At 37.1% G+C, this 13,678-nt stretch overlaps 1 protein-coding gene across 2 annotated transcripts; it reads left to right on the top strand.

Annotated features, from left to right (window-relative positions):
• Positions 1,144-13,421, top strand: LOC109728641 (protein TPR2). 2 transcript variants are annotated; one of them, XM_020259099.1, is made up of 25 exons: positions 1,144-2,011; positions 2,755-2,934; positions 3,026-3,139; positions 3,210-3,368; positions 3,929-4,109; positions 4,190-4,316; positions 4,407-4,516; positions 4,602-4,740; positions 4,831-4,940; positions 5,067-5,136; positions 5,235-5,308; positions 5,381-5,476; positions 5,549-5,644; positions 6,389-6,516; positions 6,716-6,950; positions 7,041-7,208; positions 7,706-7,810; positions 7,888-8,019; positions 8,395-8,505; positions 8,596-8,775; positions 9,053-9,181; positions 10,833-10,928; positions 11,410-11,598; positions 12,417-12,589; positions 12,800-13,421. In XM_020259099.1, the coding sequence occupies exons 1-25, from the start codon at positions 1,932-1,934 to the stop codon at positions 13,020-13,022; spliced, it is 3,405 nt and encodes a 1,134-aa protein (XP_020114688.1). In that variant the 5' UTR covers positions 1,144-1,931; the 3' UTR covers positions 13,023-13,421. The 2 variants fall into 2 exon arrangements, with proteins under 2 accessions (XP_020114688.1, XP_020114687.1); XM_020259098.1 differs by having other exon boundaries at positions 12,797-13,421.

Genomic DNA, 13,678 nt, shown 5'->3' with positions numbered 1-13,678 from the left:
CAGATGCTTTTGGGCGCCTTACCGTTTTAGGCGAAATGACGGTTTTGCCCCTCGCAGGGACCTCCCTTTCGAAACCGACACCGCTGCTCTCTTTTTACTCTTTTGCCCTCCGCAAACAGAGCAATGCTACGGGTACCAGAAAATGTACCCACCAAAAAAAAAAAATCACATTTCTTTACAAGTAGCATAAAATGTGTCAGTTCGCTATTTACACGACACAACAAATCGAAACGTCTCGACACATACCCTATTTATATGTCGGTACGGTCGGCACATACGACACGTGTTTGCCGTGATTGGTTGCACCGACGAGCACGACAATTCGAGCTTTGGTATTTAAATCTATTTACAATTATTGAGCTAAAAAAATCATATCTACACAACATGCTATTTTTACAAAAACAAATAGAATGCATTTCTTATCATATTTTTCTTCCACACACGAAATGTGCATAAACTCGTGCAATTCTAAATAATACATTAGGTGATAATTAATAATTCTTGTTTTAAGTTTTCAGAAAAGGGATTAGTTACAATTTCAGTTGTAACGTATCTTTAAATTTTAATATTTGTTATAAGTTTACTTCAATTCATAAAGCGGCTTTAATTTTTAGATTTTATTGTTATAGAGTTTCGAGTTGCTAATCGTAGTTGATCTAATATTTCAAGTTCAATCATGAAATTAGACGTCGAAATTTGCCTTCGCACTTTAGAATTTGATGGAAAAAATTTGATTACTATATTAATATGATTGTTGATTAATTCGCATATATAATTCAAATTGATAACTCATATAAAATATTTTACATTGCTTGCTCAAAGGCACTTTAGGGTAATACTTTTTAATAAAGATGATTGATTCATCGAATCGAATCATTATTTATTAATTATAATAAATCATATTAATTGAATCTAAAACTGCCTTAATATCACTTAGTAGTGTGATTAAGACACTTTTGGGTACATTTAGAACTCCACATAACCATCCGTACTCCACGGTCGGAGTCTGATGTGATGTGGCAGTGGCAAAATAGTAAATTCCGGTAAAGGAGGGGGTATTTTAGTAATTCTCGGTACCGGCCCCATCCCAGTGTTTTGCTCACTATAAAAGGGGGAGAATTAGAGAGAGAAAGAGGAGAGAAAAAGGAGAGAGAGAGAGTAGAGAGAGAGAGTGTGGTGGGGATATAAAAGGCGAAAAAAAAAAGAGGAGTGAGATAGATGTGAGAAGTGGCGTGGAGCGGTTCTCAAAACCCTAGATAGGAATCGAGCGCGGAGGCTCCTCCTACTCCTCCTCCTCGGCCTCCTCCTACCTGTGTCTCCTCTCGATCGGCTTCGTTGGATTCCTCGCCTCGCCCCACCTCGATATCGCCCTCTTCGTCGTGATCTCGAGGCGCCGAGCTCCGTTTCGAGGTCTCTTTTGCTGGATTTGGTGAGGAAAGCTCTCGCCTTTGCTTTAGATCGAGTGGATGATGGTCGAAACGAGCTATTTCTCTGCTCCAGTGGTTGTTCCGTAGGGGTTTTCTCAGTCTCTTGCGCCATTGAGTGGCGGCGGAGTTAGGGTTTTGTCTTGGGTGGCTCGGGGGTGAACGGTGGCTGTTGTGCTGTGTGTAGTGGTGTTGGAGTACGTTGCTGCTGATTTTGTTGTTATAATTTGATTTGAAGTTAGGGTTTGGTAGTATTGAGCTGTGGTCTTTGAGATTGGTGGTGTACTCCTGTGGGTTTTTAGGAGGAGTTAGTGTGTGATTTGTAGGTTGATTTTAAGTGTTTTAAGTTGGTGATTTGTAGTTATGGTGCTTTGGATGTGAGTTGAAGTGAAGGGCTTTTGAAATTAGCCAGCTTGTTGTTCCAATTGTGTCACTGCTTTAGTTGGATATATTTATATATTTATATAAAAGATATTTGCGCTGGAGCGGTTAGGGATTCCGGGAAGTATGTCTTCGTTGAGTAGGGAACTGGTTTTCCTCATACTGCAGTTTCTGGACGAGGAGAAGTTCAAGGAGACCGTCCATCGGTAAGTCTCCTCCGTTGTCGTCTTTCTTTTCTGATAATCTTAATTACAACATGCTATGATGAACTTTAGGAATATTTTCACTTTCTACACTATGTACCGCTATATCTTTCAAGCGTTACACTGAACTTCCATTTCTCCATTTCTATGACAATTCGCACACTATATTGACAGTTTAAACAAGACAAAGCATTTTTGTTGCCTATATATTTCCTGATCCTCTGTTGGCTTACAAAAGATATATTTTTTACATGCAACTTGTTTGAAGCCGTCTTTGATTAAGGAAAAATGGTGAGTAGTAGTCGCGCTAAGTGAGCACACAGTTTAAAATTGTACATTACTCTGCAAATAGTTCTCTCTTTTGAGGCTTGCCTTCATGGTTCATTGTGAAGAGTTAGAAATTGTTGAATTTTCCAAGTCAAATTACGGTTTTTTAAATTTCTCCACTTGACGCACCTTAACAATGTTATTTTGGGTGGATAATTAAAATGTCAAATGGAGGAAATTCAAACCGCTCAACACCTTACACAACTTCAACTGTTATTTATTGTCGGAATGTAAAGATCGTGAAAATATAATAAGTTCATTTAAGAGCTTGACAAAAATGTAAGCATAGTTTAGCTAGTGATAAGTGATAACACCCTTAATGTTCAGTGTAACAAAGTGCAATTCAGCTTTTCGATTTAAAGAGCCTATCTTTTGTGTACTGTTTTCATAGCAAAGCGCTGGTTTTTGCTTTATTCTAGGTTGGAACAAGAATCAGGGTTTTACTTCAATATGAAGCACTTTGAGGATTTAGTTCAGGCAGGGGAATGGGATGAAGTCGAGCGGTATCTTGGTGGGTTCACGAAGGTTGAAGATAATCGATACTCCATGAAGATTTTCTTTGAGATTAGGAAGCAGAAGTATCTTGAAGCCCTTGATAGGTAGGTAGTCCCTCTTCCTAGTTTCAAGTTCTGTTAGAATTATTATTATTATTATTATTATTTTCTGAATTGGATGTATGTCTTTTTTTAGGCATGACCGGGCGAAAGCAGTTGAGATACTTGTGAAGGATCTCAAGGTCTTTGCTTCTTTCAATGAAGAACTTTTCAAGGAAATCACACAGTTGCTTACTCTGGAGAATTTTAGGTATCTGTTTGAATGGTATTCTCTACACTAGGTGTATAGTGTATTTTATTCTAGATTTGTTTCTGTGCAGGCAAAATGAGCAACTCTCTAAGTATGGGGATACAAAATCAGCCCGAAGTATAATGTTGATTGAGCTTAAAAAGCTGATTGAAGCTAATCCTCTGTTTCGTGACAAATTAACTTTTCCACCTTTTAAAGCTTCTAGACTGCGGACTTTGATCAATCAAAGGTCTGTATTTCTTTTATGCGGTGTTCTTCCATTCATATTTGTATATAATAATTTTTTGTCTTATTTGGAAATATATTTGATACAAATTTGAATGATTTGCAACAAGTTGATGCATTTTATGGTCAGAGCAGTGGTCAACTCTGCACCATAAAATGCTAGAATTTGTAATGATACTTGAGGCACGTTTGGCCTGCCCAAAGCTTTTGCAGCAATGCTGTTTGGGTTGCACTGTTTGACAAAGCATTGATATTTTTTTTTAAATTAGTGTTCCCTAAGAGCTTTCAGCTGTGAGAGCAGCGAAGCTTCAGGTTGGAGCTTATGCTTTTGTGGCCCCATAAGCTTACTTGTCCTAGTTTAATGTTCTTTCAGTGGCTCTTAGCAACCTTTGCTGAACTTTGCATGTCTGTTGTCTGCAATTAAACTGCTTGTAGTTTATTGACCAAAGGAAATGTTAGCAAGAAGTGTAATTATTAATAATAACCCTGTTTTACTTGATGTTTTCCTTGTCTCCTAACAAAAGGAGGTTGTCATAATCTGGGCTGAAAGAATTTTTGGTTTAGTCTTAACTGGCAGCATCAGCTTTGCAAGAATCCTCGTCCCAATCCTGACATCAAGACCCTCTTTACTGATCACTCGTGTGCTACTCCTGCCAATGGAGCACGTGCTCCGCCCCCCACCAATGGACCCCTTGTAGGGCCTATCCCTAAATCTGGGGGATTTCCTCCCATTGGCGCTCATAGTGTAAGTTTGACCAGATTGTAGTGTAATTTGAACCATATCCGTCCAATATGTTAATTATTTTGGAAATTCTCCCTACACAGCCATTCCAGCCAGTTGTCTCTCCTTCTCCAAGTGCCATTGCTGGGTGGATGACGAATGCTAATCCGCCCTTACCACATGCTGCTGTGGCACAAGGGCCTCCTGGTTTGGTGCAGCCTCCAAACACGGGTAAACATTTTTACATTCTAGATGTTTTTTGTGCGCTAGATATTTCATGATCAAAATTTAGTTGAGTATGACTTTGGCTATTTCTTCTAGCTGCATTTCTGAAGCACCCAAGGACTCCTACAAGTGCTCCTGGCATTGATTACCAAACTGCAGACTCTGAGCACCTGATGAAGAGGATGCGGACTGGCCAATCTGATGAGGTATGAACAAAGATGGAAATACATTATTAATTGTTGATGTTCCTAATTTGATCGTGTCCTCTTTGGGGGAAAATAAAACTTTTAGGTGTCATTTTCTGGTGCACTCCATTCCCCGAACATTTACTCTCAAGACGATCTTCCAAAAACTCTTGCTCGGACCCTTCATCAGGGTTCTAATGTTATGAGCTTGGATTTCCATCCGGTGCAACAAACAATACTTCTTGGTTGTTACTCAAACCATGGTTCTACTGTTCAACTTCTCATTCTCATTGTTGTTGTCTTTTTAATTCAAATTACATTTGTTTGCCTTATAGTTGGGACAAATGTTGGTGATATTGGGATTTGGGAAGTTGGTTCTCGAGAAAGGATAGCGCACAAAACATTCAAAGTTTGGAATATTGGATCTTGTACATTGCCTTTGCAGGTCACGTGTTGCAAATTAAATGCATCTCTGCTTCTGATTAGGCTGCAAATTACTTGTTTATTTGCCCCTTAATATGGTTTTGAAGTTCATTCATATTCTTTGTACAACTTTTATTTTAATTTATAGGCTGCACTGATGAAAGATGCGACAATATCAGTCAATCGATGTTTATGGAGTCCTGATGGATCTATTCTAGGTATTACTGAAACCAAAATAATTCTGTAATCTGACATTCTGATCGAACTTAGATAATCCCTCTGTAAGAGGATTTCTTAAACTTTGCTATCTTTGTAGGTGTTGCATTCTCAAAGCATATTGTTCAGACATATGCCTTCATACCAAACGGAGAGTTGCGGCAACAGTTGGAGGTACTCAGAAAAAAAACAATTAGGCCTATTATACTCTTCTTTATGGGTTGCTGACTTGTCAAACTTGTATAGCTTGATGCTCATGTAGGTGGTGTTAATGATATTGCTTTCTCCCATCCCAACAAGAGCTTGTCGATAATTACTTGCGGCGATGACAAGACGATTAAGGTAAAAATCAGGATGATACTTTAAAGTATGTGGACACATTTATCTTACAATGCTTTGTCACATGAACTGCAGGTATGGGATGTTACAACAGGACAGAAGCAGTACACATTTGAAGGTCATGATGCTCCAGTTTATTCAGTTTGCCCTCACTATAAAGAGTCTATCCAGGTTCCTCTCTTTCTGCTCGTCCTCTTTTTTGCGCTTGAATTCATGTTTTAGAATATTTTGAGCTCTGGATATGGGATGAGATGGGGTGGTTCTTCTATAAATAATAAATTTTCTCTGATCTGCTAGTTACCTCATGGGATCATTGGAGTTCTGTAAGGCCCTTTTGGATATCAAAACAAATTATTTGTGACTACTTATGCAGTATGGGGACTTTCTTGTGTGATTCCAACCTTGAAGTGTAATTTCTAGAAACATAGAAAATTAAAAAATTCCAAAATCTTTGGATTGTAAGTTTCACGTGAGAAGTGATTATCTATATTTATCTATATTCTCAGAAAAATGATTTTGAGATCATTGAGAAGTGATTATCTATATTTATCTATATTCTCAGAAAAATGATTTTAAGATCATTTATTCTACGTGGTTTATATATCTAATGAGACATTCATGCATTTGAAGAGGCCCTGAGGCTTGTCTCTGATATGAGAGTGTTGCTGCATTTTGAATTTGTTAAATTTTTGGACAGTTAGACATTCATGCGTTCAAAGAAGCCCTAAGGCTTGTTTATGTTATGAGATTGTCATTGCTTGTTGGATGTGTTTATTATGGCATTCAGCCAGTTAAAAAGACCATAAGGCTTGCCTTAGTTTCGAGATTGTTTTGCATGTTGAATTTGTTATGTTTGAGAATGCTTTCTCCTTTTTTATTTTCTGAATCTTTCTTATTTTAAATCTCTGTTTGCAGTTTATTTTCTCGACCTCTATTGACGGGAAAATTAAAGCATGGCTTTATGATTGTTTGGGATCCAGAGTTGATTATGATGCTCCTGGACATTGGTGCACTACAATGGCTTATAGTGCAGATGGAACTAGGTAAATTTTGTAGCTTTCCGAGCAGCTTAATTATTAAACTTCTTTAGTTGTTACTTAACAATTCATTGGCTAACCTTATTGACAAGTGTAAAGAAGCTCTTTCTATAGGTGTTCTTTCGCCCTAAAGCACTGTTTCAATGAGCAATTTTATCAGTGAGAATATTCATCTTATTTTTCAGTTATCTGGCATTGCTTGCAGGCTCTTTTCATGCGGAACTAGCAAAGATGGTGAGTCACATCTAGTTGAGTGGAACGAGACTGAGGGAGCCATTAAGAGGACGTACTCTGGTTTTAGAAAACGCTCACTGGGTGTAGTCCAATTTGACACAACTAGGAATCGGTTCCTAGCTGCTGGAGATGAATTCACGATTAAGTTTTGGGATATGGATAATACCAACATACTAACTACCACCGATGCAGATGGTGGATTGCCTGTGAGTATCACCTAGAAAGGATCTTTTATTTTGATTTTCACAACCTCAAATATTATGGCTTAAATACTTATTCTTGATTTTGATTTTTAGGCAAGCCCTCGCCTGAGATTCAACAGAGAGGGCTCTTTACTTGCTGTAACAACAAGTGATAATGGAATTAAAATACTGGCAAATACTGATGGACAACGCTTGGTAAGAATGCTGGAGACCAGGCCTTTTGAAGGATCACGAGGCTCTTCTCAACAGATTAACGCCAAGGTGCGGCTTTTATCTATATTTTTGCAAGCCATACAAATTAATTATATTAGATTGTCTATCTCATTTGCTATATGTCATGTTGAGAACCCTCAGAAATTGGATGTCCATCTACTGTGTGTCCTCTTTAAGGCACATTATGGTTCTGTCTACATGTACTACATATGTTGTTAGGCATTAGTATTGGCCGAAAGTCTAATTAAGCTATTTTGGACATGAGCTTAAATAATAGATCTGCGGGAATAACTCTTTAGACTTGTGCGCCTACAGGCTGGTTCAATTAGTCATGCAGCTCTGATATAGTCAATATAATTGGTTTCATATATGCTGTAATCATTCAGTATGAAAAAAAAATACAAATTAAATGTTATCTGAACATGATGAGAATTTCACTTGGTTATCAGCACACCATTTTGAAGGGAACAAACCATATTGAAATCTGTTTTACAAATCAATATGTTATGCTCATCTTTCTAAGACATTGCTTCTGATTAGCGCAGCCACCGATCACACTGGGTGCTGCTGTTTCAAATGTTTCTAGTCCTCTAGCTGTCGCCTCTGAAAGGCCCGATCGTGTTTTGCCTGCAGTGTCACTGAGTACCCTGGTGGGTGAAATATTGTCTTTTGATTTTCTATTTTTATGATAATTATTGAGATATTAATATCTCAATTAAAATTGCAGGCTTCTATGGATATTAAACCTAGAATATCAAATGATTCTGACAAGAGCAAAACCTGGAAGTTGGCTGACATTGCAGATCCTGCTCATGTCAAAGCTCTACGATTGCCGGACTCTGTAGCTACATCAAGCAAGGTATACTGTTAGAGTCAGCTATTACATGTATTTTAATTATGGCTGGTACGAGTTAGGACACTAGGATGAAGGAAAATATTCTACCGTGATGGATTGAATTACTTCTACAATAAATCAGCATATTTCCTTCTATTTTTATGCTTGGTTACTAGTGGAACCCTCCTATTTTCTTCTGACTGCTAGAATGACAGTGTGGAACGCTTCAAATGTACTTGGGTTTCTAATTAGTCCTGTAGGAAATATTTCAAGAAAATCCCAAGCTTTGAGTGATGATTGTTTAGATATTTGTACACTACATTGCTAAGCAAGTTCAAAGTCCATTCAATTTAGTGTTGTTTTTGAAGATCCAACAATCTCGTTAACAATCTTGCTCAGGTTGTTCGGTTACTTTATACAAATTCTGGGCTTGCTGTGTTGGCTCTTGGCTCCAATGCTGTTCATAAGCTGTGGAAATGGCAGCGTACTGAACGAAATCCATCCGGCAAGGTTGGCTTTTCTCAATTTGGTACAAACCGATTATTATCTTGATTGCTTGTTTTCTACTCATTCCTCTTCTTTCTTTCTTTTTTGGTGCAGTCAACTGCATCTGTTCCCCCGCAGCTGTGGCAACCATCAAATGGGGTTCTTATGACCAACGAGACAAGCGATGGCAATCCAGAAGATGCCACTGCCTGTATTGCTTTGTCAAAGAATGACTCCTATGTCATGTCTGCATCTGGTGGAAAGGTTTCTTTGTTTAACATGATGACATTCAAGGTAAAATTATTTACTTAAATATATACCAGTGTATAATCAGAAATTGAAGTTCATTACTATTATAGCCTTATTTTATGTTGGGGAGTCATTCAAATTATGGGATATGTTGGTTTTTTATAAATAAAAGGCTTTTTTTAGGGCAGGAGGAGGTTCTGTAAGGTCAAGGGTGTGCGTATAAGTAAGAAACAAAGTTGTTGAATGGCGTGCATGAAGTTGAAAGCTGACTTGCTGTTTTGTATGATAGTCCTTGAAAATAAAGTGCTTAAATTCTCTACAGGTGATGACAACATTCATGTCACCCGCACCAGCAGCCACCTTTCTTGCTTTCCATCCTCAAGACAACAATATCATTGCCATAGGAATGGAAGATGCAACCATTCAAATATATAATGTCCGAGTTGATGAGGTAAGCATGTTGCAGTTGTAGATACTATATATCTTGGCGTTCTTGTAAGCTATCTTTGGAAACTATATGAGTTCCTTATCCTCTATTTGACTTTGCTGTCTTGAGCGGTTGAGCCTTCCTTTTCCCCATGTTTACCCTGCCTATTATGCCTGAAGGTTTCAATATTCAGTGTTATAAATACACCCACAATTTGTCCTTCAGTTAGGATTTGTCAATTCATGGTTAATAAGAGAAATGATTCGGTACTTTTTTTTAAAAAAAATAAAAAAGATCTTAACCGTTGATTAATTGAGGGTAAAAATGTAACTTTAATACTTAGGAGGTAAAAGGATTATTTTATTCAAGGTTAGTTTGGTAATTAAATAATACAATATTTAAAGAAACTTTTAATTGAGGTCCTAAATTTATGCATTAATTAGCACTAATTTAGGAAATTAATTGATTAACCAAATTTATGCAATTATTAGGCATTAATTTAGGAATCTACTTTAAATGTTTTAGTGTTTCTCAAATTATGCATTAATTTAAATTATAGAAATTTTAGAAATAGTTTTATTTCTAAATACGATGAATTTAAATTTTAAAAATTAAATACTTAAAATTTAAAAGTGAAATTTAAATTAGAGGAATTTCATATTACTATTTAAAAACTAAATTTCTACCAAGATTTAAAATACAGTTTATTCGCACCAGTTTAAAACGTAATGCATAAAAAACTTAGAGAGTAAGATTTCTACAACTAGATTTCTCTAGAGGAATTTTATATTACTATTTAAATTTTAAATTCAATGATTTAAAAACTAGATTGAACCGATTGATTTGACTGATCAGACTTTGACCTATTCTATCAAGAATCTGATTTTAACCTATTGAACCGAATAACATTAAGAACAATTTGGAACCGGTAAAGATAATAAATATTTTAAACAGAATGATAATTTAACTGTTAGAGCTAATAAATATTTTAAATATAATTTTAAACATATAAATTAAAAAGATTATAATTATTGGTGAGAAAAAAATAGTTAGAAATTTGAATTCGAATCTGACTAACAATCACAAAACTTATTTCCGAACTCGACGGATTTCAAAAATCCATATCCAAATTCAAAACTGACCAATTTTTCGAAACCCAAAACCAAACCTAAACCAGAAGACTAGAATTCAAACAATTATTTTTGTTTACCATATTTCAAAGTATTTATATGAAACTTAAATTTTTAAAATATAAATTTGAATATAATATTAAATTTTAAAATTTGAAAATATAGTAGATGTAAAATGACTAAATTGCCCATGTATTAAAAGACAAAAATATCATTTTTTGAGGTACCCGGTAACCGGTACCTCTCCCAAAGTGACCTGCTATTGCAGGGCACAATTTTAAAAAAACTAAATCTGAGCCGTTGAATACGCGTGAATGAACGGTAAAAAAAAAAAGAAGTATAGAAGCATTACTCATTGGAATAATATTGATTCCATGAGGAGACAGTTTTTAAATCATATTGCAAAAAAAAGGAATTTCTTGGTTATTTTCAGTATGTATTCATGATTTCAGTGCAAAAACATTATCTCCTGGAGTACCATTTCAATCTGTTATATGTTTGTTATCAGATCTTCATCATGAGGTACATTACTTGCATTCTTTCAGGTGAAAACCAAGCTCAAAGGTCACCAGAAGAAGATAACTGGTCTTGCATTTTCGCAATCTTTAAATGTCCTTGTGTCTTCAGGTGCTGATGCTCAGGTATACATATTAAGAAACTTTGGTTCTGAATGCATAACTTCTAGTTAACAGATTAAAGCAAATTTTCTGTTTTTAATTAGGTCTAGATTGAGGAACACCCCCCTCCTTCCCACCACCCCACCCCATCCACACCAACTCCGTAAGAAGAGCGCGGGAAAGGATTTGAAGCTTACATTTTACCCCAACCTATGGGCAAAATGATAGATATCGCCTTAGAGAACATTGAGGGAGGAGGCAAAATAACAATCTTGTAGTTTAAGGGGGTGGTATGTAGGTTTTAGTGTTTTAGGGCCAAGTGCAAATAATGGTTGCATAGGGCTTTTCTTGCACTTTAGCTTTCTATTAAATTATTGCTATTTTTAACTATTTATTGCTCTTTGAGATATTAATAGAGCTTTGCTAACTTGGGTTCTGCACTATGTATTTCAGTTAATTTTTCTGCATAGACCTTTCATCATCTGATGGCTTTTTAAAATAACAGCTGTGCATGTGGAGCATCGATGGATGGGAAAGGAAGAAGTCACGATTTATTCAAGCCCCTCCTACTCGTGCTGCTGCTCCATTAGTTGGAGACACCAGAGTTCAGTTCCACAATGATCAATCTCATCTCTTGGTTGTCCATGAAAGCCAACTGGCCATCTATGACAGCAAGCTCGAATGCCTCAGCTCGGTTAGTTTCCCCCCTCCCCACCATACAATATTGATTATGAAAAAATTGTGTCTGTTTCAAAATTGAAGATATTTTGATCAACTTTCTTTTTTTGTTAGTTCTTTTATCACACATACACACAAATCTTTCTTGATTTGTTCGTCTTCTGAATTGGATTTCACTGTGTTTACCTTAAAGCAATTCGAATCTCTGTTGAATTCAGCTAGAAAATATGGAGGTTCCTAATAATGATGGAGGCAGTTGGTGTTAGGATCTTCCATTTCTAGTTAATGGTTAGGATCATCTGAACAGTAGTGGTTCTGAGAGAAATCAAGACTTCTGTAACTGGGCATGCCATTATTCTCACATTTTTCTGAGATTTTACTTCATTCGGTTGTTGCACTTTGGTCCTCACCCTTCCAGTGGTTCCAATCTGGTCCCCAACTTCAGATACTCTTTGCACCCTTTCCCTGTCATCTGAATAGCTCCATCTAATTAGACTGAAAAATCCTGGTAATTGTCATCTAACTGCCATATTAAGCAACTTTTGGACCTCCCATATCATGATTACATGGGCATTTCAATCCAATTTAGTGGGCGAATTTCAGAAACGGCAAGATTGTATCGACATGCTAAGGTCAGCGACTGTGGTAAGAATCGAAAGTTTGGGGGCCAAACTGGAACATCCTAGGAGTTGGCGATCGTTAGTGCAAAAAATTGATCCGAGAGGAATTACTCCTTTATTTTTGTTCATGTTTCGTATTGCAAGCATTATTGCCGATATCTGTCGTCTTCTTGCGAGCCTCCCTCTATGACCTACGATGTTCCCTCTGATGCAGTGGTCTCCTAGAGATCCGCTCCCGGCACCCATTTCAAGTGCAATATACTCATGCGATGGTATGCTGGTCTACGCCGGATTCTGTGATGGCGCTGTTGGAGTTTTTGAATCAGAGAGCCTCAGGATCCGATGCCGAATTGCGCTTTCTGCCTACATATCCCCTTCCATTTCTAGGTACCGAGTCTTTTATTTCCTGCTATTTATTTTTTTTTAAAGCTCCAACATTGCATAAGATGTGGGCAATCTTATAAAGCAAACCTCTTTCGCCCAAAAGTGTACGCAGGATTTTTGGGAAGGCAGATTCTTCTTCTTGATCTACTAATTTTTGCCGACGACCATCGATAAGTTCTTATTCTTTTCTTTTATGCCTTTCCGCTCCAGTAGCGCCGGCGCTGTTCATCCTATGGTGATTGCCGCGCACCCGTCGGAGCCCAACCAGATAGCATTAGGGATGAGCGACGGTGCCGTGTACGTGGTGGAGCCCTCCGACGCCGAGCCCAAATGGGGAACGGCCGCCCCTCCGCCGCAGGAGAACGGACCCCATCTGCCCGCCCCCTCCAATCCCCCGGTAACCAGCGCTCCGACGGCCGAGCCCCCTCCTAGGTGAGCGGCTAACCTCATCCGCATTACCAACCTCCTAGGGTTTAGGATAGCGAAAACAAAGGGCCATACTAAGTAGAAGAATTTATATATTTATGTATATGTCTATGAAGAACACACCATCTTTTCATGCATTGTGTAGTTGATTTCTTTTTCTTTTTCTTTTTCTGCCTCTTTTTTTTTTCATGTTCTGTCAAGTTTGATGATCTCTTTATGCCCTAGATTTTTTCTTTTCTTTTCTTTTCTTTTCCTTGTGTCTTTGTTGTTTAGCTTTTCGAGAATGATATTGTTGTGTAAAATAGGGTAATGTGTTAGACATTGTGTGGGTATCAAGTGGACTGAAATTTAGGTCATATTGGATTAATGGCACCATTTGTGCCCAACATTTACTAGGGTTTTTGCTTTAGTGGCTCTGTTTGGTTCCTAGGAAAAGTATGGGAAAAAAAAAGGTTTCCTATGATTTTTTTTTTTTTTTTCTCAGGCTTTCACTCCTTTGGTTCTAAGGAAAACCAATTATTTTGAATTTTTTGTTTTCATATTTCATGGAAAGTTAGAATTTTTGTTTTCCAAAAAAAATGGAAAAACAAAAACAATAATTTTGCATAAAATCTAGAAAAAAGTTTTCAAAAAAGTTAGGTTTTTTCTAGCTATGTAAAAAAAAAA

Source organism: Ananas comosus, linkage group 24 (assembly GCF_001540865.1).
Source record: "Ananas comosus cultivar F153 linkage group 24, ASM154086v1, whole genome shotgun sequence".
Classification (NCBI taxonomy): Eukaryota; Viridiplantae; Streptophyta; class Magnoliopsida; order Poales; family Bromeliaceae; genus Ananas; species Ananas comosus.
The sequence above is the reverse complement of the archived record's forward strand: the minus strand, read 5'-3'. Positions and strand labels throughout refer to the sequence as shown.

What these genes read in the sequence shown, in the direction of transcription:
- LOC109728641 (XM_020259098.1), top strand. Translation starts at nt 1,932, where the DNA reads ATGTCTTCGTTGAGTAGGGAACTGGTTTTCCTCATACTGCAGTTTCTG. An exon ending in CTTACTCTGGAGAATTTTAG is followed by an intron (nt 3,140 to 3,209) that starts GTATCTGTTTGA and finishes GTTTCTGTGCAG; the next exon opens with GCAAAATGAGCAACTCTCTA. An exon ending in AGTTGCGGCAACAGTTGGAG is followed by an intron (nt 5,309 to 5,380) that starts GTACTCAGAAAA and finishes AAACTTGTATAG; the next exon opens with CTTGATGCTCATGTAGGTGG.